At 37.9% G+C, this 27855-nt stretch overlaps 1 protein-coding gene across 6 annotated transcripts in view; it reads left to right on the plus strand.

Annotated features, from left to right (window-relative positions):
• Cfap54 (cilia and flagella associated protein 54) overlaps positions 1–27855 on the plus strand; it is a 248380-nt gene that overhangs the window by 204529 nt on the left and 15996 nt on the right. For 5 of the 6 annotated variants that reach the window (XM_069990518.1, XM_069990527.1, XM_069990561.1 and 2 more), the window contains 5 exons: positions 865–1088; positions 4482–4661; positions 7951–8057; positions 13460–13601; positions 20653–20724. In XM_069990518.1, coding sequence (XP_069846619.1) covers positions 865–1088; positions 4482–4661; positions 7951–8057; positions 13460–13601; positions 20653–20724 — 725 coding nt within the window. The remainder of the gene's footprint in view (positions 1–864; positions 1089–4481; positions 4662–7950; positions 8058–13459; positions 13602–20652; positions 20725–27855) is intronic. The other variant, XM_069990555.1, reaches the window with a different exon arrangement.

Consider the following 27855-nt stretch of genomic DNA (forward strand, 5'->3'; position numbering starts at 1 on the left):
TATATCTTACCTGCATCCTTGGAATTGGTGACCCAGTGCTGGTCACTAGTACAAATAGAAAGACCAGGCAATGCCTGGCAAAAGTAGTGGGGAATCTATCCAAGTGAATGGGCTGACATAGTGGCTGAGTACAATCCTCAGGAATTAGCAGTGAGACGAGCAAGCACTCCGAAAGGCATCAAAATTAAAGGTTTATTGTGATTGGGGGTAGAATAAAGGAAATTCAGAGGAGAAAGATGTGGATGGGAGCCACCATCTTGGTAATGCAAATCTCCAAAGCAACCCAGCTCTCATCTGCATTCACTGGCTGTTACTTCTTGTGCCTTTCTGCAGCCTTTCACACCTGGGCTATCCGCAGCTGGAATTGGTAGACAAAACCCATCTGTTCACCTCACTGAAGAAGGAAGCCTGGGAGATGATATATTAACCACAAACTTTTCCATGTCTCTGGCTCTGTTTGCTATGGTTTTACAAGAGAACTCCAGCAGAGCATTGCTAATTTCCAGATCCCGCTCATTTATCCTCACTCCTTGGCTCTTTTCCTTTTCTCAATCCCGGTCTTCCCATTCTCTCTAAATAACATATACCCAAATTATCCCTTTAAGGTAAAGCAACAATTTGAGAAGAGTCCAAAATAAAATGGTAGACAGAATACACAGTGCCATTGTAAATACATATCTTCACATGCCTTTGAAGTTTTCTTTCCTTCCTATAACAAGGAGCAACATTGGCATAGAGTTCGGGGAGGGAAGAGATTAGCAGCCACTAGCCAGTGTAGAATGGTGTTAGTGAGCAAATGCAACAATATTGAGACCATTCTCATTCCTAATACTAGCCTAAATAAAAGTATTTTTCTTCCTAAAGCATCTACAACTCCAGAATCTGGAATTTCTCTGCCAGATGATACACTTCTCACCTCCCTTTACAACTCTAGACTGATTTTACGCCAAAAAGAAATGCATTTTTATCTTAAAAAAGTCTTAAATTTTTATTCTTCTTCTTGTATTGATGAATTTCCAAAAGAACTTCTTCAAGGATTTAATGATATACAGTTTTCAGAAAAAGACTTAAGTGATTCTTCAGTCAAGGTAAGGTTTTATTTCATTTGGTGTGTGTATGTGGGGGGGAGCGGTGTGGGTGTGTGCTGGTACTATGGCTACCTTGCATTCCACTCAGCTTCTTTGCTTATGAATTGTGCTCTACCAATTGAGCCATGCCTCTAGCCTAGTATTTTGCCAGTTAATTAGAGATGGAGTCTTGAAGCGTTTTCTTCCTTGGCTGGCTTCAAATGTTAGCCTCTAGTTCTTGGTCTCCTGAGTAGCTGGGATTACTGGCATGAGACACTGGACCTGACCAAGGTGTTTTAAAATGTTATGTATCTATGAAAAACTTGATAAAAATCACCTTTTCTAGCCTTTTCTCCCTCTTTCCTTTCCTTCCTTCCTGGGATTTAACTCAGAGCCTCAAGCTTGCTAGGCAGCCAGCCACTCTGCAACTTAAGCCATACGCCCGGCCTTTTTGCTTTGTAGTGTTTTGTTGTTTGTTTTTTATAAAGGCTCCCATTTACATCAGGTAGTCCTTGACTACAATCATTCTGTTTTACACTTCCTGTATAACTGGGATAAAAGGTGCACACCGCCACACCCACCTTTTATTAATAGGTCTCATGAACTTTTTGCCCAGCTTGGCCTTGAATAGCAATTCTTCCACTCTACTACCCTCAGGAACTGGTGTTATAGGTATGAACCATGGCTCCCAAGCCTTGCCCATGTGTTTCTGAAGGGAGCACATTAACCTCTATGCAGCACAAAGATTCTAGTTCCCTCAGGATTCTTGGAAAGCTTTCTGTGTTACCACATAGGTAGGTTAACCAAACAGCCTGGCTTTTCACCTTCACATTTCAAATATTTGTTCTGGCTGTTTTCATAAATCTCCAAAATGTCTCCGAATTTTCTGCATTGCTGTTCAGAACAGCGTATTTCAGACAGCCATTTTTCATTTTAATATCACCCTATTAATAAAAGTATAGACTGTTTCAATCCATACCTACTGTTAGTATCCCATTTCCTCCTAGGTGGAAGGAAATAGTAGATGAAGGATGATATTGTTGCCATCTAGCACTGGCTGCTGATTAATCCGTCTGTTAGAACTGAAATTCATTCTGAGGAGTATTATCCTGTATCCCAGGCATTTTGTCTGTTGGAAGTAGTGGACAGGGAACAGAAAAGCTAAGAATAGTAATTCCCGTAGATATTTTCCTGTACATATTGAATAAGACAGAAACTAAAATGCATGTCCTAAATACTGTCCTGCAAGGAGCTCTGTAGCATATTTTGGTAAGAAGGGCAGCCTCATTACTCACTCCCCCAGGATGGTATTCCAGAAATACAGCCTTGAATGCATTGTAAATACATATGACATTTCTAATGGCAGTAGTGTTATCAAAAAGTTGTTTCACCCTGTTTGCTCTTTTTTTATATAATTAGTGTAACACTCTCTCAGGATAATCAGCCCTGGAGATTACTGTCACTCGCCTGACAGGTGCAAGCTACCTAATCATGTGTTCATTTCACTGGGAGAGACAGCTAACAAGCATAAAGCCTTTTGGATTTTTTTATATAAACTCCAAGCTTGGCTGATTTGTATAATAACATTTTTGAGCCTTTAATCACTCAGGAGGTTATTTCAATCAAACTCTTTCCATAAATTGATACTTCAAAAGGCTTCCCCCCACACATACACACAAAGAAGTAGACACCTTTTCCAGAACAATCAGTGTTCTCTGTTGTGTTCATCAGTTGTGTGAGCCTGCATATAAAGTCTGTTGGTGCTTTGTGGTGGAAACACAAAGGTACCAAATATTGCATTAAAGATTCCAAAAATAGATGATTAAAGCTGTACACGGTGCTTACAGACTGCGTGCTGCCACAATCTGCAGGTTCATATATCTCACTAGTTGAAGAAGTGATTCATTGTTTATAGGACTGTGGAAAACTAGGAATCATGTGATAGGTCTGTGCTTATTCCTTCCAAAGGATAAATAACACATATAAAAGTACTTGGTATATCACCAATTAGCAAATTAAATTAATCTCACTAGTAACTAGATGGAATAATATTGTAAAAACAAGGGAAAAAATAAATACCTGTTTTTTAATATTGATTTGGGTTATTTAGCAGTATTAGACCACCTGCTACTAGATACAGCATATATTAGAACGAAAGGTGCCTGCTTTTTTCTATACTAGCTGACATTAAATTTAGTAACTATTCTGCTAAGGTAGTTTTCAGACTCTAAAAGTTATGCTGATATGGAAAAATATGAGAAATCTTTTAAATCAATTGTTTAGTTAATCTCTTTTGCAAACTGCTTGATATAGAATTACTCTTAATTAAAAGGGATAATTTAATTCCAATAATCTTGTTTATTTTGCGTTTTGGTTATGCTTCAAGTATTACAGTGCTGATGGTAAATGAGGATTCTAACTAATATGTCTTTAGACAGTTGTGGCAAGTTTTCATATTTAATATTATCTTTCAGTCAAAATATCTTTTTTCCTCTATTGGTAGACAACTTGAAAGGTCAGTGTCTTTCTCTTTCTATTTTATTTTGAAGACTTGTATTCACAGACATATCTTGAATAGGCTCCAAGATAATGGGAAGGGACAAAGCCTTATAGAAACACCAAGCATTTCTTCTTGGTGCATTCCCCTTGGTCAACAGACCTTGAGCAGCCTGAGATGTCAAAATGTGTAAGAGAAACTGCTTCCTAGCTATTGTGCTGTGATCTTGGGAATAAGAGGAAGCTAATTATGAAAATAGTTTGTGTCCCATTGACAGTCCCTCTTCAACTTGACATAATATTACCACTGTTGCCTCTCTGTCTAGCTTGTTACTTTGTTATTAAATAGTAACCAGCTTTGCTACTTTTGGCAACTAACTAAATAATTTGTGCAGTTGAATAATTGCATTTTAAGCAATTTGAAGACTTCTGGCAGTTGCCAAGCTCTATAAAAGTAGCTGGGCACAGATTTCACAACTTGCAAAACAACTACATTCACATAATGAGAAAATGAGAGCAAACGTTGGTTTATATATGGTACTGAAATTGAAATTTTTACAATACATTGTAAAGAGACCCCCTATCTATTTTTCAATGAATAACAAAAATATAGAAGATACTTTGTAGAAGCAGTAGTATACCTTGAACTGAAATGGTTCCAGGCGCATCTTCCTCCAGGTCTCTATCCTGTGTAACTCACCAAAGTGAAAGACACTTGTCTCCACTGCTTCTAAAGCATGTTTTTATGGTAGGTGAATTTACTATATAATTATTTAAGAATAGTTAAGATTACCTTCATGAAGTAAGCTAAGTTCCAGCATTCCTAATAGATCCATTTAATCTGCTTTAAATATTAAATAAGTTTCTTATTAGCAATTAAACTGACATGAGTTTTTTTTTGTTGTTGTTGTTTTCTAGGTGTTTCATGAAAGTTCCATACAGTCTATTTTGTCTTTAAATGTCACTGCCAATTCATCTTGTACGGATGTTTTGTCATTAGAAATGGCAACACAAGCCCTAAACAAAGAACTTTGCTTTCAGTGGTACCTTCCTCCTCTGGACAGAGCTCCGGGGGATATTTTCCAAATAGAACCTATGGTACATAATATAATGATAGAGTTAAATCTTCTTTTTGGGTGTAAAGCTTATGTCATTATAACTTAAAAGGAAGTGGTTGTCAGTCCCTTAACCAATGAAGATTGAAGAGTGGCTCTAGTTCTAGGACAGCGCTAGAAATTGGTTAAATTTTTGAAGTGGAGAGTTGGTCAGTATAGCCTTTTGCAGGGAAACTTCCACCCCAGAATTCCTTTGGCTTACTTCACTTAATATGATTTTTTTCCTAAGTCCTTCCATTTCCTTACAAATGGGACAGTATCATTCTTTCTGATGGAAGCATAGAATTCCAGTGTGTGTGTGTGTGTGTGTGTGTGTGTGTGTGTGTGTGTGTGTGTGTGTGTGTGTGTGTGTGTGTGTGTGTGTGTGTACCACATTTTCTTGATCCATTTATCTGGCATCTGGGTTGGTTCCATATCTTAGCTATGGTAAATAATGCTGCGATAAACATAGTTGTGCTGGTAACTTTAGGGTGACCTTGTTTGTGGTCATTTGGGCAAATGCCCAGAAATGGGACTGCTGGGTCATAGGGGAGCTCTATGTGTAGTCTTTTGAGGCACCCCCATACTGCTTTCCATATTAAGTGAAATAAGTCAGACCCAAGGAAACATAGGTCCTGTGGTTTTCATTGTTTGTAATAATCAGTATACATCTAGGATAGTCTTAGCAGATGAGCAGAATATCTCAATAGCTATGTACATATGACCATATAAGATGATGCTAAGTGAAATGAACTTCAAGATATTGACATAAGAGGTCTTTCTTGGTTATTCTTCTCAATGTGTTATGTGATTTCTTTTTTCTTTTGTGTTTTTTCCCGTATGGTTTCTCCCTCATTGTCACTGTAATCAATTTTGGTGCCCTGGGTATTTTATATATGTTTATCTGAACTAGGGAAAGGAAGGGGAACAACAAAATGATGAGACAAAGGACAAAGGGGAAACCTATGCAACCTATGCGATGCTGATACAAGACAATGTAAATGATCTGTACAACTTTGGGGAGGGGATGGGAGAGGGAAAGAGGAAAGAGGAAGATAAATGAGGAAGGGGGTAACAAATTAGACAAAAAATGTAATCACTATCTTACTTATGTAACTGTAACCCCTCTGCACATCAGCTTGAGAATAAAATTAAAATTTAAAAAAAAGAAAAAAAGGAATTCCTTTCATTGACGCTTTCTCAAAGAAGAACCAAAAGCCTTTTCCCATAAGATAACTGCCTCACCATTTTCTTCTGCCCAGCATTTTAATTTGCTTTTCATCTTCGGTATTGGTCTATGCTCACACTCTCCCTGCCTGGACGTTGACCCCTCTAACTGTGTCACTGGGACTGTCTGTAGCTCATGTGACCCTGTCACATCCTGGAACCTCCTGGCCCGTGTCCCCTTCTCCTCCAGTGCTTGCTTCTCACACGGGCCTCTTCATCTTACTTCCTTAGACTGGGAACCTGTTACTGATTCTGGACTGATTATACATGTCTTCCTAATCAGATAATGAGAAGCTTTACCATATTATTCTCAGGACTATTTGAAGCCATTTCCTGTCTTACAAAGTATAGTCATCCCTTGGTATATGCAGAGGGCTGGCTCTAGGACCTCCCAGAGATAACCATAGCCATGAATGCTTATGTCTTATATAAAATGACATATGTGCATATAACCTAAACATGTCTTATATAAAATGACATATGTGCATATAACCTACACATGCACATGTGGGCATATACACACATGCTCCTGTGTATCTTAGAAGATACAGTTCTAGAGATCACAATGCACCTGTATTCTTTCAGTATAATTCTAGTTTACTGACAATACAAATAAATATAAATTCTGCATATAGTTCTTGTATAGGGAATAGTAACAAGAAAACAGTCTTTGTGTTCAGAATAGATGATTTTTTTCCAATATTTTCTATAAGTAGTTGTTGAATCTGTGGATACATCTGATATTTTAGTCTTTCCCACACAATTTAATCCTTGGCAATCCTTGCTAGATATTCCATATATCTTCTAAAATAATAAATCTGTGATATTTTACAGGGGAGATGACTATAGTAGTTTCCAAATTATCATATTTTCTGAAATATTAATTGGTCAGGAATAAATAAAGTAGAACATGAGTTGCATTTTAAAAAGAAACACAAGAAAAATATATGCAATACATACAGTAGGTAAAAACATGTTATGGCCACTTTAGAATATATATTATAAAATATATGTTAAAAACAAAATTCAATAGATAGATTGATTTTCATCCTATGTCTTGCCAGCAAGAAAGGAACAAATGCTAAAGTAGTACATGCATTCAGAGAGAGTTTGGAGATGGGAAAAGTCATCACTGGAAAATAGAAGTACTTCAAAAAATAAAGAAGAAAAGTATATAAAGTTCATTTCACACACATCCAAGGCTGTAAGTGTGGTTCAAGTAGTACAACACCTGCCTAGAAAGCACCTGCCTAGTAAGCACATGCGTGTACACACACACACACACACACACACACACACACAAACAAACACTTCAATCATATACAATGAAACACTTATTAAATGAATATTATATGATAGGCATTTTGTTCATTGGTTAAGATAGTGGAAATCTATGTCTTAGATAGAATGATTCTTTCCCTTTGGTTATATCTTGCCTGTGAGACCCAAAGCCTTTATTTGTGACTCTGGAAACTCAAGCATCTTTATTCTGTTCCTTGTGTATTGCATTCCCATGATATGCTTCGGTACTGTTTTTCATTCATCAGTCATCATTTTAAGATGTCCTATTTATTCTGAATACTTACAAGGTAAGTGATAAAAAACAAAGTTGGATGCTTACAAGTTGTACTTGCACTTGCTACCAAGGGCTACCAAAGGCTGATATTTAAGTGCAATTCAATACAAAATGTCAGTCTTCAAAAGTAACTTGTTGAGCCAGATGAGGAGGCAGAGGCAGGAGGATCACAAGTTTTTAGCCTGGAGTTGGTATATACATAAATATATATGAAGTTTTTTTAAAATTGAGATACAGTCTCGCTATGTAGTCTGCAGTTGGCTTGAACTTGAACTCTCCATCCTCCTGTTTCAGCTTCCCAAGTTCTGAGGTAACAGGCTTGTGCCATCACATCTACTTTTGCACAATTTTTGTTCAGATCATTTCTCTTTAAAGTGCATTAGGGGAATAAAGTCTTAATTGTTCTTTTGTACAAAGAGGAATCATGCTGAATTTTGAAGACAAGTGTAATTTTGACATTACATTTTATATGCTTTTATTTTTGTTACAGGTTATATTGTTGTATGCATATAATGTAAAGCCAGTAAAGATTATAGATGTCAAACAGTCCATGGGTAACAACGTCTATGTTGGTTTTCTCTGGGTTCCACTGAACAGGCAAGTAAAGATGGAGCATCTTCTTGGGGCCAACCTGGGCTGCATAGTAAGATGGTGCCTCAAATAGCATTAACAACATGATCATTCCTACTTTTCCCTTCTCGTAAATCCAGAAACATCACAGGTTTTTTTTTTTAGAACCACACAATTAAAATAGTTATTTTAATTTTTTATTTTAAGATTTTTATTCTCAGAATAGAAAGTCATTAACCTGATCAACGCTCTTTTTAAAATATGAATGTGTGCTTAATTTTGATGTGAATAAGATTAACAGTAGACTTGCTACCATAAGGATAAGGCCCTGTCATTGACCATCATAAAGAATGGCCTGATAGGTTGTCCTCTAATATGGTGACACTGTGGAAATGGACTGTTTTGCTTACTCGGGCTGATGTGGGTCGACTTCAATAGTTGTTTATTCTTAAAAAGGCAAACTAAGGGTAAGTTTGGTTAGAGATAATGGGCCAGGAAAGAGTCTTCTTTTTTCCCTGCTTTCTCCTCTTCTATTGAGTTCTCATGAACACATTTAAAGCAATTAGTATTTTTCTTATAATATTAAAGGAAAAGATAATGTCCTTAGAAAATTCTCATAAAGGTTTCTATAGTTCTATCTAAGTGGTAGTTAGACCCAATTCATTACCAAGATAAGTTTACCATCTCTGCCTGGCATCTATGTTTCCAGGAAGGTAGTACATTTCCAGGCCTGGTAGAGTGGCTATACAAAAGCAAAGGTATCTGGTCCAGCCCACATAGGATGGTGGATGCTTGTGGTGCCTAGGTCAGAGGTCAGAAAGCTGACCTGGCACTGGCTAGAGGGCAGAGGTAGGAAGGAGTGGTGATGAGCATAGGAAAATCAGAAGAGGCCAGGGAAGATGTCTGGCAGTTGAGACTACAAGGATTGGACATCATGCCTAGAGTCAGGGTCACCTGATATTATATTCTCTTTCTTCTTAAGCAAAATGGCAGAAAAACATAGGCAGAAGTCAGATATTCACATAACTAATGAACAAAATTAGGAAGTTTTACTCAAAATTCCAGCTGGCTTTTCCCAATTCCAGGCTGTTCTTTACTGACTCACTTTCTTGAACATGACAGTTCTGGACATGGATGAACAATCTGCAACTCAACATCAAGGAATAGTGAATAGTTTGCCTTGCTACAGTCCTAAATGTGAAAGAAAGCCATGACTGCCTGCCTTCCTTCCTTCCTTCCTTCCTTCCTTCCTTCCTTCCTTCCTTCCTTCCTTCCTTCCTTCCTTCCTTCCTTCCTTCCTTCCTTCCCTCCTTCCTTCCTTCCTTCCTTCCTTCCTTCCTTCCTTTTTTGGTGGTGGTACTGGGGTTTAAACTCAGGGTCTAATGCTTTCTAGACAAGTTCTCTACGGCTTGAGCCATATCTCAGCCCTTTTTCTTTCATTAGTTTTGGGATAAGGTCTTGCAGTTTTGCCTGGACCAGCCTGGACTGCATTCTTCCTATTTATGCTTCCTGTGTGGCTTGAATGACAGACAGTTGCCCCCCTTACCTCCAGCTATTGGCTGAGATGAAGTACTGACAACTTTTTGCCTTGTTTTCCTCAATTTACAGTCCTCTTCATCTCTGCCTCCTGAGTAGCTGGGATTACAGGCATGGGGCATTGATACTTTGTTCATGTTTCTTTCTTTTTTCTTTTGGAACTTAGGTACCATGCTTTCTCCACACGTGCTTTACGACTTGAGCTACACTGCCAGCTCTTTTTTCTTTACTTATTTTTCATATAGGGTCTCACACTTTCCCAGGTTTAATTTTGGATCTTCTTTCACATCTCAAATAAATAGGATTAGATGCAAGAATCACCATACCTGGATTGTTTATTTTATTGAATTGGGGTTTCACTATATTTTGCCTGAACTGACCTTAAACTTTAGTCTCCTAGTCTCTGACTCCTGAGTAGCTGAGATAACAGATATGCACCACCACTCCAGATAGATAGATAGACAGACAGACAGACAGACAGACAGACAGACAGACAGACAGACAGACAGATAGATAGATAGATCAACAGATAGGCAAACAGATAGCTAAGGATCAGATCCCCAGGTCTTGGATACCACTGAACTATTGCAGTTATATAAGTAAGGTAATGAGTACTTTTCTTATTAAACACTGTTACCCCATCCCTCATTTTCTTGGGTTTACTCCTCCTACTCCCCTTCCCCTTACCCCCCCACAATTGTAAAGTTCATTGTAAATTATAAACTATCAATGTTTCATTAGTTCATCCTTTGTCCTGCTGTTTCTGTGATTCCCTTTCCCTTTCACAGATAGAAAAACTTATATACAAGACAAAGGATACAAAAAACTAAAACAACAAAAAAAGAAACAACTATATACAGGACATAATAAGAAACTCTTCTTTTCAATTCTTGGAGTTCATGTTGATACACTTCATTACATATGGTCCTATGCACATAGCAATTGGCTATTGAGAACCCCTGTTAAGAATATCAGACAAATTAAATTAAAAAAATAAAAAATAAATAAATAAAAATAAAAATAAATAAATAAATAAAAATAAATAAATAAAAATAAAAAAATTAAAAAGGTACTCATTACTTACTCATGTAACTGTAATTCCTCTGTTCAGCATCTTTAAAATAAAATAAAATAAATATTTAAAAAGAATATCAGACATATTCTAGTTATTACAAATGAGGGAAACCATGCAACATATTTTTCTTTGGACCTGGCTTACTTCGATTAATATAATTTTTCCAGGCCTTTCCATTTTCTTATCAATGGGACAATGTCATTCTTTCTGATTGAAGCATAGAACTCCATTGTGTACATCTTGATCCATTCATCTACTGAGGGGCATCTACATTATTCCACGTCTTAGCTCTGGCAAATAATGCTGCAATGAACATGGTTGTGCTGGTATCCTATGCTACTTTTAAAAGGAAATAAAAATTCTCTTTTTAGATATTAGAGTACAGATGACAGATTATTACCTTCCTTTTTGTATTTTTTAAATTTATTTTTACTGCCAAGGTGATGTACAGAGGGGTTACAGTGACATACGTAAGGTAATGAGTACAATTCTTGTCCCTTGATTTTCTCCCACTTTCCCTCTCCCTGCTCCCCCTCCCCCAAGTTGTAAAGTTTATTTCCAACATAGTGTCTGAGAGTATCACTGTTGCATTGGTACACCCTATTTGTAAGGAAGCAGAAAGACTTGGAAAAAAGTCATATTAAGTGAAGTAACCTCAACCCAAATAAACATAGCCTCCATGGTTTCCCTCACTTGTAATAACTAGTATATGTCTAGGATAGTCCTAGCAGAGGATCATAATAGCTCAATAGCTATGTACTTATGACTATATAGAAACGAACTCCAAGATATGGAAACAAGAGGGTTTTCTTTGTTGTTGTTTTTAATGTACTGTGTGAAGTTATTTCTTTTTTCTTTTCTTTTTTTCCTTTGGTTTATCCCCTTTTGTCACTGTATTTGATTTTGGTACCCTGTATCTTGTATATATGTTTATCTGATTTGGGGAAGGGAAGGTGAAACAAAGAACAAAGGGTGAACCAATGTGTAATTTGTTGTTGGTGGTGGTGGTCGTGGTGCCTGAATGTTGGGCCTGGGTGCTGTCCCTCAGCTCTTCAGATCAAGTCTAGTGCTCTACAACTTGAGCCACAGCGCCACTTCTGGCTTTTTCTGCTTATGTGGTGCTGAGGAATCGAACTCAGGGCCTCATGCATGCAACGCAAGCAATCTACCACTGAGCCATGTTCCTAGCCCCCAATGTATAATTTATTAATGGTTAAGAAATTACAAAGCTCTGTGAGTTAGATGAAGTGGTGTTTGTTCTTCTAGCCATGCAGAATTAGAAATCTGAGAGTCTGGAAGTCTAAAGGCAGGTAGACTCCGGTGAGACTCACCAGGTCCTCTAAATCCTAATGCTGTTCCTTCCCCAGTGCACCATGCAATTTCTGCAGCATTATTGGACAAGTTTTCCCAAACTAACTTTTAACAAGAAGTCTATTGGTTTAAATTGCTCCCCTCTTTTTTTTTTTTTTTTGTCGGTTGTGGGGTTTGAACTCTGGGCCTGGGCACTGTCCCTCAGCTCTTCAGCTCAAGGCTAGCACTCTACTACTTGAGTCACAGTGCCGCTTCCGGTTTTGTGGTTTATTGGAGATAAGAGTCTGACAGACTTTTCTGCCCGGGCTGGCTTTGAACCACAATTCTCAGATTTCTGCCTCCTAAGGAGCTAGGATTATAGGTGTGAGCCACCAGTGCCCGGCATGTTGCTGTCTTTTTTTTTTTTTTTTGTCAGTTATGGGGCTTGAACTCAGCCTGGGCGCTGTCCCTGCGCTCTTCAGCTCAAGGCTAGTGCTCTACTGCTTGAGCCACAGCACCACTTGCAGTTTTCGAGTGGTTTATTGGAGATAAGAGTCTCCCGGCCTTTCCTGCCCGGGCTGGCTTTGAACCAGGATCCTCAGATCTCAGCCCCCTGAGTAGCTAGGATTATAGTGAGCTACCTGCGCCCGGCATGTTGCCCTCTTAATAGAAGTTTCTAGCTTATACTATGTAAATTATAAGCTTCTTATAAAATAAAGATCCTCCTATGTTTTCACTTTTTGTTGCCAAGAGTGTCCAGTATGATGCCATGCTGTGGGTGTGATGCCATGGACAAGTAAAGCTGTTTATTCAATACTCCCGATGTTTTTCCTCCTTCTTCCTTGGATAGAATCCATCACACAAATGTGTATACATTGAGAGTGTGAAGTAGCTGTTTCTCCTTCAGTTGGAAGCCTGCTGCTTCCACTATGCTGGTCTTGCCCTCCCCTCAACATCCACTGTCCGGTGGCCTGGGCCTCTGAAGTTTCTATCTTTAGCATCACTAACACTGTGTCTTCTGTATCCTTATTTGTGCCTCTTTTCTGATTTTCATTCCTACCTCCTTGTGTCTACCCTCCCATATATGCACACAGCACTCTGAAGTGTTGTAGGGTCATTGACTGGCTTCTTCAAGGCTTTGCTAACTTGCTACCCTCTTGCATCAGGTCAGCTACACAATCACAGCATGCCATTAAGGCAAGAGAAAATCTTTTGTTTATTGCCCAGAATTTCCTTGCTGTCTAGGTACTGATTTTATTTCACTCCCAGTAATCTGGATGAGATTGGCCCTTGACAGTTTGTAATGTATATCAGCTTGGGTGTCTAAGTAGACCATATACATGATAAGAGTAGGACTATTTCTCTTTGCTCATGGCTCTTAAAGGAAGGGATGATAGAATGAGTGATGTTTGGGGATGTCAGAAACCTAACTGGATGAAGGCATACTGTATATACTTTTTGGCTCTAAAACTAAATCAATATCTTTCCTAACTTCTCAAATAAAATTTATATATATTTGACATTTCAGAGTCATTTCAATTCATGAGAAACTATCTGATCTTGCACAAATTGCTGAAATATCATTGCCATCTGTTCCTGAAAGTACTTCAAAGGGAAATATGTCTGAGTCACCAGAAGTAGAAGAGAAGCCTGTTGACACAGATATGGAAGTAAGTATTCATTACATAATGGAAAATGGCATTGCTATTGCAAGTTGATGCTAGTTCACATAATTATTAAAATTATTTTTTCTCTTTATTGATGCAAAATCATGTAAACTTGAACTTGGTGATTTTTCTGTCCTCTTACCTTCTTTGCTTATCATGCCAGTCATGAGCCAACTTTTTGACACATGGTGGTGTGCTTGCTTCAAAACTGAAAAGTGCCCTAACTGCAGCACTCTGACAGCAGATGAGAAAGAACTATTCCAAAGATATACACAGATATGACTGAATTCCAAGAGACAGTGCCTTGTAACTTTATAAAATTACTTTTACTTTTTCTCTATAATATTTAAATACTTTTATTACCAAAGTGTGTGAATAAAAGAGTTAGAAAATACAGATAAGTATGTATTCTCATTGTATGCTATTAACGCAATCATAAGGCTGAGTGGCTTTGTGCCCACTGGTATCTGTGTTTTGGTAGACAACATCATTTCCCTCTACCTCTCTAGGGTTCTGAACCTAGTGAGAAACAGCACAAGAGACAAAGAGATGGGGATGGACCTATCAGCATCATTACTGATAAAGCTGATTAGCAAACATAGCTTTAGATTTGTGGCCAAATGAGTTGATTAACATTTTACTACTGAGTTGGCCAGATTTGTCCATCTAGGCACATAATTTCCTAGTACATACTTGCAACCACAGGGCTACTTTGGCCCCTTCTGCCTCCTGACAAGCTTACTGCTCCTGGGAAACAGAGAATAATAGTCCTGTGGGTGAGATGCCTCCCAAATTTATAAACAGAGATGGATTATAAGGGGCTGAGCTAGTATGATCAGTTGTGTTTTTCATGTTCATCCATGAGGTAAGTCAGTCCTCTCTTTTTGGAAAACGTTAGTGATGGGTCCAAAAGCAGCCTTCCTTCTTAGGGAGTGGAATAGAAATTCCCTACTCTCCATGGTAGAGATAAGAATACACACACACACACACACACACACACACACTCACACGCACACGCATACACAAACACTTCTACTGTAGTTATTGTGCAAGTTTAAGAAAAAAAATGAGATCTAAAAGGTCTGAAATGAAAAAGGATTGTAGCTCAGCTTGTCCTCACTCCACAGTCAGAGGTGACCACTTTCAACTCTCATAGCTGTTCCCATGGTTACTTCAACACCTATAAATAATACCCAGTATTTACTCATGAAAAGTGAAGTAATGAATAAATTCCAACCGAGCTAGTTTGGGCCAACACCATTGTTGAGCGGGTCAGCTGACAGTCTGCTCTTGATCTTCTCCTCAGAGAGTGGATATTGAATGTGCTAACTTAGTACTTTCCCCCAACTTGTCTTGTCTGGTACCTTCTTAAGTGGTGCAGTATCAAACATTTAGTTAAAGTAATCCTTAGTTTTTATATTGACACCTGGAACTGGTTATATTAACACCTAGTAAATGGTGTTCATGGCTGTATGTCAGGTGATACGCTGTTTACTCTCCTTCATTTTATTTTTTGTCTTTGTGGTACTGGAGATTGTCTTGTGTTTGCTAAGCAAGTGGACCACCACTTGAGCCATACTCTAGCCATGATCTTCCTACCTACACATCCCAAGTAGCTGGATTACATATGTGTCTTTGTATCATTGTTTGATTTTTCTTGACTTATCTTTTACCCTTAACTTTCCCACATTCATTATGTCAGACTCCTCATGTCAGAATCTTCATTGATAGATTTTTTTAAAAATTCAAGGGTTTATATAGATCATATAATGTCTCAATTCTATTTTTCTTCTAGACTTTTCCATTCCACTTGAAACCTGAATGTTCTAAGTGCCTCAGCTCATGCCTCTGGTCCTGACCTTCCCTTTGCTGCTTTCTGGTTGAGTTCCCAGAAAGTTGGGGCACATTCCTGCTTTTCTTGTCTGAAAGCTTTGAGGATCTTCTCTTTAGTTTCATCCAATAGTATTGTTGGTTATGGGGCTTGAACTTGGTTGGGGCCCTGGCTCGGTCTCTGAACTCTTTTCTTAAGGCTAGCACTCTTACCACTTTGCACCATGCAACACTTCTCTGATCTTTTCAAAGTTGTTTTTGGCTACATTAGTATTTCATTGGTTACCAATGACTAAACGTTTATAATTCTGAAATGATATTATTCTTATAGCTCTTGGTTTTCTTGCTTATTTATCTATATATTTTTATGATGTGAAAATGGAAAGCTGGCAACTTTCTTGATTTTTCAGGGTATATTTGCTGGCATTATCAGTAGCGTGAGTAAAAAAGCAGTGGGTCACAAGTAAGGACATCTAGCAGGCAAATGTAGTGAGCCTTTGCACATGCTAAGCAAGTGCGTAACACTGAGCAACATCCCCATCTTCCTGCCCCAGTCTACTGAGTAATTGTGATTATAGACATGCATCACTGAACTTGGCATAACAAACATTCCTTTCAATGTTTTTTTACATTTAAATTCGATTTTTGAAACTGTTATACAATACCTGACATAGCTATTTATATAGCTGTGTTTTGAACATGTGACATTCAAATATGTAGGCTTTGAAACCCTGGTGGGTGGCAGATGGAGGCCTGTGATCTGAAGAGGATCACATTTTGAACTCCAAAGTAGAGAAAGCTGGATGGGGCTAGTTTGATCCTTCTCTAACAATCCTCTCTAGAGGATACTAGGTGTACAATTGAACTACCTACGGAGTGAGATGTGATTCTCCACCATTGTCCTCAAACATATTTAAGGACCTTCCACAAGGTCCTACTCTTAAAAGTCTACACATCTCCTAATATTGACAATGGGACTAAATCTACAATCCCATGAAGCTTTGGGGAACATAGTTAACTATACTCTTGCTCTTATATCCCTCTAGCATCCACAGCAGCCCTTCGTCTGTCTCATTTGGTGCACACTCCTAAAACTGACCTCTAACTCAAAGAATATTGTTTGTCCTCTCCTTCCTGCCATTACTCAGCTCTTCCTTGTATAGTTCAGTGCTGTGTCTCTAACTTCCAGTTTTCCTGTTTCCTCATTACCTAGATTTTATACTATACTGAAGTGTAAGATGGAATCCTACTTTCTTAAATAGCAGGATTGCTGACAAAAAATTATATTAAAAATTCCATTTATATGGCATGTATATGCATGGGCATATGTTTGTGTGTGAGCTGAGAGAAAGCTGAGCTAGACTTTGTACTAAGTTAAATGCAGAATTTTATAACATCCACAGAGTAAAGGCCATTTTTCCTTATTCCCCCAATATCCTATGCCTTCACTGTGCTTTCTTAGTAATTGGTATTTCTTTTTCCTCTTCCTTTGTTTTTGAACTTTAAGAAAACTTATTGTCATGAATTAACTGTAATATTGTATACACATATCTAGTGTGTTTTGGTTAAGTGCATCCCACCTGTTACTCTTTATTAACTCCTTCCTCCTCCCTCCTTGCTGTATTTCTGGTGGGTTTCACTATGGTATATTCATATGTATATATAATGTAATATTGAGTATATTCACCTCCCCTGTCAACCTCACTTCTATTCTTATGTTTCCTTCTGCCTCTTATTGTTTAGCACCCCTCACCCTTCAACAATCTCCCTTTTATAAGTGATGCCTTATCATTTTTTAAAGGTCTGGATTCCACATATGAGTTGAAAATATACAATATTTATCTCTCTTAGTTTGGCTTTTCTCTTTTTTAATTTTTTTTCTGGTGCCAGTCCAGGGCTTGAACTCAGTCTGGGTGCTGTTCCTGAGCTTTTTTGCTCAAGGAGCAAAAAAACGCTCTACTATTTGAACCACAGCTCCATTTCCAGTTTTTTGATAGTTAATTGGAGATAGGGTCTCATAGACTGTCCTGCAGGGGCTAACTTTGAATCCCAATTCTCAAATCTTAGCCTTTTGAATAGGTAGGATTACAGGCAGGCAGCAGGGCCCAGCATTGTTATAAACAGTTTGTGACTTTTTCTTAATGTTAGGTCTGCCCAGGAGAAAACACCGACGTGAAGGACAGCAGGTAGCCTTACCAGAAAGCATCTGCTGGAAACCAGTATTCTCCTGTAACTGTCAGTCACCTGACTGTGAGGCAGCAAAGGACCCCAGGCTCTGAGGTCACTTCCTCCTCCTCTGAGGTTATTTCCTCATCCACCCTGTTTATGCCTCCTCCAGACAGTGAGAGGTTCCCCAGGCTCTGAGGTCTCTTCCACATCCGCTGCAGCCATACCTCCTTCTTGCCCTCCCTATACAATCTCTCTCTGCCATAAATTCTCTTTCTGCACACCTCCATCTGGTGCTGGCTGGAGGTTTGGTTCTCCTAATAAACTCTCTCCTGCCTAAACCACATAGAGGTCTCCTTTCACAACCCTTCCATTTAATATCTCCCGGAAGATTTAGGTAGCTTCCCTTTATCTTCTGCTTTTATAACTTAACATATTGTAAGTGTGGTGAGAGGAGAATTTAATTTGGTTTTTTTGTTTGTTTGTTTACTTTCTCATTGTGATTTTTAAGTCTGAAGTTTTTACTATTTGTTAATAATATAATCTCTCTGTTTCCACATCTATCTTTTCTGCCTCTGGTTAGAATTAAGAGTTTTTTCCTCTCACATCTCCTTGGATAGTGTTGGAGGAGTCTGTCTCTCCTTGTCTTCTTGTCATTGGAGAACAAGTGAAGAGTTCCTTCAGCTTCCCAATTTCCACACAAAAACACAAGTCCTTGAGATCCCCTCATGAAACATATTTCAGGGTGTCTCACAAAAAAAATGAGTCTTAGAAGGGAAAAGTTTTAGCAAGGATTTATTTTAGTATAACAGTTAAAGAAGAGAGAAAAAAGAAACATTGCCCACTCATGTAAAAAATAGGAGTTAAAGACTAAATGGTAGTTCTTATCTGTAGCTTTTATTCTTTTCTAGCAGACAGAATAAACATAATCAAGTCAGTCTAACAATCACTGTCTAGTGCTAAGACAAAGATTTTGTGTGGGTAAGTTGGGTGAGGCTCACCCAAAACCCAGCTGACTTTTCAGGACTTCATTTTGCCAGACAGGCCATTCATTCTTTCTGTCTTATCTGACCTATCAAGAGTTCTCAGCTTTTTACCATTTCAAAGGAAGCAGATTTAAATAGCCTCTCCTTTGTCTCCTAACCTTGTACATTCGAGGTATAATTGGATGGAGCTTATCTGATTTTTCAGTCTACTTTGTGGCTTTGACTTCTGAATCTGGCTTTTTTGATATTGGTTTAAAATGATGTATTTTCCCTCTTTCCTCATCTGTTTATCCTGCTTTAGTGGTAGGTGACAGAGAACTGAAGGATGCAGGAGTTTGAAGGCTAGAAAACAGCTAGCATTTTTTTTCTGTGTTATAGGTGAAAAATTGTCAAGAATTTTAACATAAATACAAGAATTGGCCTTATCTTGAACTCAGAAGAACATCCTTCATAGAATCAATAGGTGTTTCTTTTAAGAGGAAAGTAACAAAAAAATCTGAACAATGGTCATTCTACACTCTGTCCCTTACCAACTATAGCATGCCTCCAACTACTTTCTGAGTAGGATTGATGAGCTCTGTGCCTTGCCTGTCTTCTTTTCTGCAGTAGCCAGGTCTCACTCCCAGCCCTCACCTTGAATCAGCAGGTTTCACAGGTTTACCTCAAATAATGCCAGAGCAATAAGACATTGCTGAGGTAAAGTTCTGTGTGATAAATGTTGAGACCGACAGTGGAAGACATTTATCAAGTAACATTGCTGTCTTCATCTGTTATGTGAAATGATTAATGATATAAACTGTCATTTTGTTTGATAGATTCTGATGAAATCATGAGAATAACCCACCGTAGATGTTATTGAAACCTCATTTATAGAGAAAAAAACATACTTTAACCAATCCTAAGAACTGAGAGAGATAAAATATAGGTAAGGCAGACAAGTATGAGTGGACATGTATTCTCTTCTACCCAGTAAAGTAGTCTAGAAACCTGGATGGCGCATTACATAATCAATGCTGGGCCTCTTACCTCCTTCCTTTTTACTCCCATGAAGTTGGCATACTTCTGTCTACTTCTATAAAGTCATTTCTTGCCCAAATGATTTGAGTGACTCTTGGCTGATGACTTTTCCTCTTATCTCTTGCCAAACTACTTTACCTTGAAACTGTGGTCAGAAATACATTTTCAAAGACAGTCTTTACTATTACCTCCCCCCATTCCACTTCCTCTCAACTTCTTATACAATAAAATCCAAATTCCTTACTTTCATGTGACATGTCAGACATTTACTTCGTGAGCCAATTGTTACCATTCTCATTGCCATACTTTCCAAAGGATGCTCCATTTTCCATCAGTTGAAATCCTAGTACTCTTTTAAAACTCAGGTCATTTGAGCCTTCTAGGAAGTCTTTCTTAATCATCATACCAAGAATTACTCTCTCCCACCTCTAAGATTCAATGACATATCATGACTATTTGTGTTTAGATCACAGTTGACTTGGCATTTAATTTAGTTGTACATCAACCTGTTTTTCTTCAAATTGTGATTTCTATCTGGGCACTAGTGGCTTATGTCTATGACCTTAACTACATGGAAGGTTGAAATCTGGAGGGTTGAGATTTGAAAAAAGAGCCTATAAAGAACAATTGGTAAGACTTTATCACTGATTAACTAGCAGAAAGCAGAATTGGGTTGTAGCTCAAGTGGTAGAGCACTGGCTCAATGAACAAGCCAAGGAAGCTGGACGGCCCGAGTTCAAACCTCAATACTGTGAAAAAACATAAAATGAAAAGAAAGAGAGAGAATGGAATACAGAAAGAAAGAAAAAGAGGAAGAAAGGAAGGAAGGAAGAAAGGCAAGAAGGAATGAAGGAAGGAAAGAAGGAAGGAGGGAAAGAGAGAAGGAAATGAAGGAAGAAAAAGGAAAGAAAGCACATTTTGCTTTCTGATCTTGTTTATCACATCCTGGGACTAAGGTTATTTTATGCAAACATTCGACAAAATAATTTATAGTGAAATATGTAATATTGAACCAATAATACCAACCTCATGCATTTGCTTCTTATTACTTGTAGAACATGATTATTGAATGTTGCTCTGAAATTGTGTCTCTATTTGTGAGTGGAGAGAAAACACCACTAACTGAGGTATGTAGCTCTCCTTTAAAACTGTATCAGATTCATTCACAGGTGTTATTTTTTTGCTGTGGAGATGAAAAGACAGAAAACATCTAATTACAAATACAGAAGGCCTCACCCCCCCCTAAATTAATGTGAAACTGTGATAAATCAGAACTCATAATAATATATTACTTTGGTTAAAATATTCTTTGTAAAATTTCAACAAATACAGAAAATTGTAGAGAAGGTCATCTTGAGATCACCTCAAATTTGTCATTCAGAGGACAAACTTAGTTAACATTTGGAGAATATCTAGAATTTTCTCCATATATAGACAGGCTTTGGAATTTTTAAATCAATGAGATCCTACTTTACCTGCACTCTTTAAAAAAAACTTTAAAATTATCTTTAAGTGATGTACAAAGGGGTTTCAATTTAACATGCATAATGACTACAATGCATCTCTTACCAGTCTCATCCCTTTTATCATGCTTCCCCATCTCTCCTAATCCTACCCATCCTTTCAAGTTACCTGTCTTCATTTTCACATATGTACATTGACATTATGATTATCTTCACTCATCCTTCTTCTCCCTATTTGTCTGCACTCTGTTCCCTTTGACCTTCCCCCTCTTTACCTGCATTTGTACCTTACTTTGTTCATTGAGCAATGATCTTGCTCAATGAAGTCTGCTTTGTTGTATTTATTACTTATGTAAGAGTCTCTATTATGACTTTTTTGTGTCTGGTGATATTTACATAGCCACATGCTTATTGATGGACCTATCTATTTGTGTGAATAAATATACAATGTATATTTAGTTAAATTTAATTTATTATAAATACTGCATTATTATATTTACTTTATATAGTAAAATGTAGCTAATACAAATTTATAGTTCTAACCTTGAAAATGTACAGTTCAGTATATTTAGAAATGTTACACAAGTCCATTCACAATCAAAGTTATATAATTGTTACCGTCATTTATCTCTAAACCTTTCTCAACATCCCAAACAGAAACTTTGTACTCATTAGATTGCTACTTTCCATCCCCAGCTCCTGGTAAACCCCTATTCTACCTTTTATCTCTTTGAATTTGCCTATTCTTGCCTCAGGTAAACTGCTTATAAATAAATACCCTTTTGTGCCTGACTTATTTCACTTAGCACAGTGCTTTCAAACTTACCCATGTTGTAACATATATAAGTATTTTGTACTTTTTAACACTGAATAAAATCACATTATATCTGTTTTCTACATTAATCCACTCATCAGTTAATAGACAATTGAATTTTTTTTACCTTTTGGCTATTGTAAATAATGTTGCTATAAACACAGATGTATAAGTATCTACTTGAGTCCTGGTTCTCAATTTTTTGGGTGTTCTTGATGTAGAATTACCAGATCATGTAATTCTGTTTTTAAACTTTTGAGGATTTCCCCAACTTTATTCCCCCAAAAGCTGTGCAAATTTATCCTCCTAACAGTAATGCACAAGCATTCCAATTTCTCCAATGCTTGCCTTTCTTTCACAGTAGCTCTCCTGATGGGTATGAAATGGTATCTTATTGTGATTTTGACTTGTATTTCTTTAACAACTAATGATGTTGAGCATTTTTTTCATGTATTTATTAGACATTTGTATGTCTTCCTTAGAAATGTCTGTTCTGTTCTTTGCCCAATTTTTACTTTGTAGGTACATCTTGACACATGATAGCCCTCAAGAAATTTTGCTCCTGTTTTCTCTCCCATCAGTGGTAGATGTGAGGACCAACTTCATCTCCTGGTTAAATAATTTTAGTCAGATTTTTACTTTCCAAATTTGGTTTGAAAAGTGTTTAAAGTAGAAGAAAAATCAAGTCGTTATCTTTGTCTGTAATGTAAATTATTGTTAAATCTATGGGATCCCAACATAAAATGCCAGTGGGGTATGACCCCACCCATCCAGCAGAGGTGCTTCCACTTGAACCTATGCTTTGTCCTGAGAGGAAGACTAACCTAACAGTGCTGGAATGGGACATGGGCATTGATGACCTTGACCCCCCCCAAACGAAATTGTTAAACAAACAGAAGTGCCAGCTTTGTGAAGCCTTTTGTGTCAACAGTATGAGACCTTGTTGGACAATTTGATTCCTGACTGGTTTGAAGATGATCCTAGACCAAAAGATCAGGTGTATGATATAGAGAGATTTCAAAGTCCTTTTCTTTATTTTTAATAAGATTTGTTTTCATTTAGAATTTTAGCTAGACTCAGCATAGTACCTAACAATGGTAATTGTCATTGAAGTGCAAATACCTCTACTAATAACAATAATAATAGTTAATATTTATCAATCATGATGGCACATGAAGACATTGTTGTTTTTTTCAATTTTTTGCAATGAATTTATTACTATAAATATACAATTTATACAAACATATGATCATATATTTCTATATATTGTGTGTATTTTTATCATCATTATTGGGGCTTGAGATCAAGGCTTTCTTTGTTTGTTTGCTAAGTAGATACTCTATCACTTGAGTCACAATACACTTAGCACTTAGCACTTGCCAATGACTACAATAATGCTATAAGAATACTATAAAATTGTTTACAATTATTACACTTATTTTAGAGATGAAGAAACTGATTCACAGGAAAATTAATTTCATGCTGGAAGTTTTTGTGGAGGAGACAGAAGTAAAATACAGATATGCTTAAATCCAAGATCAACATTTTTTTTTTTGTCATAAGTGGGACCTGAACTCTGGGCCTAGGTGCTGTCCCTCGGCTCAGCTCAAAGCTAGCACTCTACCACTTGAGCCACAGTGCCACTTCCGGCTTTTTCTGTTTATGTGATGCTGAGGAATTGAACCCAGGGCCTCAAGCATTCAAAGCAAGCAATCTACCACTGAGCCACCTTCCCAGCCCAGGGTCAACATTTTTAACTAACTGTCCCCAGAAAGTGTTTTACTATAAGAGTATGGACAGATATACAGTGAGTTGAGGGGTGAGATGAAACATAAAGTTTACTGTTGCTGATTAATCCTGACGATGGTTTGACAGTGTAGGATACAGCTCAAGGGAAGCAATGTCCAAGGAGGAGGAAGATCAGATAGGAGAAGTCATAATGTCAAGAAATTAGGACTAATAGAGGTTGCCTATAAGGATAAAAGCTAGACCGAGAGATGGTAGGTAGAGAGCACAAAGAGCTCATCAACACAAATGAGAAAGTACTGGAAACAGGAAAAACACTTCATCCTCTAGGATTCCAGGTAGAAGATGGAGATGGAGAGGAATACAAATGAGTTTATCAGAAAAGGGTAGGGGAAACTGGGGCAGTTCCTCCAATAGTTGTTCATTTTCCCATTGAAGTACAGGCAAGTTTATCTCTAATGAGGGAGGAGGGTTGAGGGCATCCTCTTCTAAGAGAGAGATTAAGGATTTTGTATTTCATGGTAATGAAAGATGAGTTAGGACAAATAAAAGATAACCACATTGAGATACAAAAGTCAGGAATTTGTTAGGGCACTAGGTTTCTTGACATAGTTTTGCTCCAGTGCACACAGCTTTTTTGATATAGGAAATCCAATGGAAACTTACTTATTGGGAAAATGGACACATGGGAAGAGAGTACTGGTGACACAGTGACAGCCTTCATGAGTCTGAGGTGGGTCAGCGCAATTCTGAGTTTGTCTCATAGCTCATCAAAGTGCCTTCTTTCACTTGGAGAAAACACCACAACAGCGTGATATCTGCCATTGTTTCTCAGGCTCCTGTTGAACCAATTTAACCTACAAATTCTAAATGACAGATTTGAGTTACTTACACTGTTACTATGTGCATTGGGAATATACACTCTTTTTCATCTGGCTTAATTTAATTTGCCTATGTTCTATTTTTTCTTACAACTTTGATACGTATATAATAATATGTTGACATCAACCACTTGCCAGTGACTACAATAATTATTCTTTCCCTATGTTAACATCCTTTGTTTAGTCATTTGCTGCTTTATGACTAATGTATTGGTTACATCATATGACTGCCTCTGTCTTGTCACCTCTTATGATCTCTTATGACTCCTGCATTTCAGCTGAAACAATTGTTCAACAATACTGGGAAGGTGGCTCAGTGGTAGAGCGCTTGCCTTGCATGCAGAGGCCCTGGGTTCGATTCCCCAGCAACACATAAGCAAAAAGAAAAAAAGCTGGAAGTGGCGCTGTGGCTCAAGTGGTAGAACGCTAGCCTTGAGCTGAAGAGCTGAGGGACAGTGCCCAGGCCCAGAGTTCAGGCCCCACGACTGGACCCCCCCGCCCCCAAAAAAAAAACAACCCAACAATACTAGTGTCTTATTGGTTACTATGTAGAAATGGAGAATAACACGTCTAACCTGTGTTCCCTAACACTCCTGCTTCCTCATCACTTCCTTCCTATGCCCATGGCTTATAGCTCAGAACTTAATAGTTTTAATCAAAATATGTTACAACAGTGTGCTTCCATATTTATCTCCCCTACTAGCTGATTAGGTCTTCTACAATAAGAGTGGGTCTTATTATTTATCCTCAGTGCTTTGCCTAGTGTCTGATGGTCCCCAGCAGGTATTCAATAAATGTTAAATGAATGAGTGGCTCATAATACATTTTCCAGAGATAGGCCTTGATTGCAGTTCTGGCCCTGCCATTACCATTGACTTTGGAACCATCAATTTCAGTCATCTGTACAATAAACACGTAGCTTTCTTAGTGGCAGCAATTGAACGAGGCACTGGGATGTAGAAGTAATAAAACAGTTTCTGCCTTCAAGAAAGCCTACAGTTCAGTGTGGGGGACAGACATCTATTGAAGTATAGAGTGGAAACAGAAGCTTGAAAATTGAATCCACCCCTTAGTTCCCATAACTGTCTTCATCATAGTTCTTAAGGTAATAAACTTCATTTGGTAACTTCTTAGATGTTCCTTCCGTGAAATTACATTTGTGGTCCACGATTAGAAGTTTTCATTGCAAAATGAGGAGGGCCATGTTAAATTGCTTTGAAACAACAATTCTTGGCTACAAAAATAATTAACAAGAGTGGTTTCAGTCTATGCATGAAGATGTAGCTGAAGGTACTTCATGTGTGAAGTCATGGTAGCCTTTGTCAAAGTTGTGGTTCTGGAAGAGGGTTTAGTTAAAGTTTTTATTATTAGGCATATGTTCATCAGAGCTCCTCCTTCAGAGGCTCCTAGCTTTATTTCTTATTTTGTTAGTGTTTTACCCAGTTATTCCATTTTTATCCCAACCAGTTTCACATTGGGTTGTTGTATGGATTTAGTCAACTCATATTAAACTCTTAGTAATGCCTGGCACATATATAAACAAAATAGTTCCTGTTATTACTCTACATTACCTAGGTTCATGTTGCATGAAACCTTGTAAATATACTAACTTTCCCAAGAAGTGGCTGAAGCAGAATAACCTTATGTGAGAAGCAAGCCAGGGTATATTTTTAAGAGGCTGGAGTGATAATGCAATACTAGGAATGGCCATATGTATCACTTTTAACCACTAATGTTCCCATTCTTATATGTTCCTATTAGTACCGTTACCTAATAAAATATCTCAAACTTAGTGGCATAAAATGACTACCATTATATCTGACTTAAGGATTATGAGCATCATGTTTTGGGGAGGGTAGGATGGGACAACTTGTCTGGAATCCTTAGCATCAGGGGCATTGGCTGGGAATAATTCACTGCTGGGGGCTGGAACCACTGAAGGCTGATATAGCCTGGTTTTGACATGTCAGCTGGATGCTAGAACATGCTGGGGCTCTGCCAAGAGCACAACCCAAGGTTCTCCTGCTGTTGGCTGGGCCTCTTCAAAGCACAGTGGCTTGACTTTCTCCCAAGAGAACCAGTCAAAGGCTGTATCACTATGTCCTACCTTTGAAATTCCTATAATGACTATTTCCTATTTGTCTCAGATCTGTCCAGATTCAAGGTTAGAGATAGACTCCACCCCTTTGTGGGAAGAACAAAGAAGTCTAATAAGAAGGGCAAGTAGGTTGGAAGCTGGTGTTGCATGTATTTTGGGAAAATGTAATCTGCCACAGCATCCAGCAACACAACTCTGAGAACTGTTTCTCCTCTTAGCAGAAGCTGCTTCTAGTTTGCTGCTCAGGTGATTTTTAAGATTGGTTAGCAATCCTCCCTAAAAGTATTAGGTGATGGTCACGGAGTTGATGAGTTTATGCTCATACAGTAGAGGATAAACTAGGTGATTCTCAAAGCACATAACCTACGTGGATAGGGTTGCATGTGCTCTCCTATTTACATGGAACAGTGTCCACTGTCTTTTTAAGGAAATTAAAATTTAGGATTGTGCCAGATTATTTAATTTCCTTTGGCTAATATTATTTTCTCACTGTTTGTCTTGGGATCTCTCTCTCTCTCTCTCTCTCTCTCTCTCTCTCTCTCTCTCTCTCTCTCTCTCTCTCTCTCTCTCTCTCTCTCTCTCTCTCTCTCTCTCTTTCTCTCTCTGTTCTTGATATGATTCTTGATTGGTCAGCAATTCTCCTTAAATGTGCCAGTCCTGAGGCTTGAATTCAGGGCCTGGGTGCCGCCCTTAAGCTTTTTGCTCAAGGATATTGATCTACTACTTGCATCACAACTCCACTTCTAGCTTTTTGGTGGTTAGTTAGACATAAGAGTTTCATGGACTTTCCTGCCTTGGGTGGTTTTAGAACCGCGATTCTTAGATCCTTAGCCTCCTGTGTAGCTAGGATTACAAACATGAGCTACCAGTGCCTGTCTTCTTCTTTTCTTAACAGAACTTATAGTGATAATAATGGCACTATCAAGCAAAAGATTCATTTATTCCAGAATATTATGAAATATGAAAAATTAATCATCTTAATGTAATTTCTTTGTGTATTAACTAAAATATGGTAGATTCAGGGGAGAACTCAGTCGGTGTAATTCCTTAGAAGGCCAATGCACATTCCAACAAAATAATCACAAAGAATTGAGTACTCATAAGGGAGGACACCAAAGGAATTGGAGGTAGATGAATGAAGAGAGGATGGGGTAGGGGAAGAATGAAGTTATGAAATTCAATGCATATTCTATAAAACTAATTGAGAGAAGGCATAGGGTTGGGAGGTTTGGGTGAGAATGTTGAAAGGGGCAACA

Source organism: Dipodomys merriami, unplaced genomic scaffold, assembly GCF_024711535.1.
Source record: "Dipodomys merriami isolate MVZ:Mamm:240054 unplaced genomic scaffold, mDipMer1.0.p SCAF_10, whole genome shotgun sequence".
In the NCBI taxonomy this organism is placed as follows: Eukaryota; Metazoa; Chordata; class Mammalia; order Rodentia; family Heteromyidae; genus Dipodomys; species Dipodomys merriami.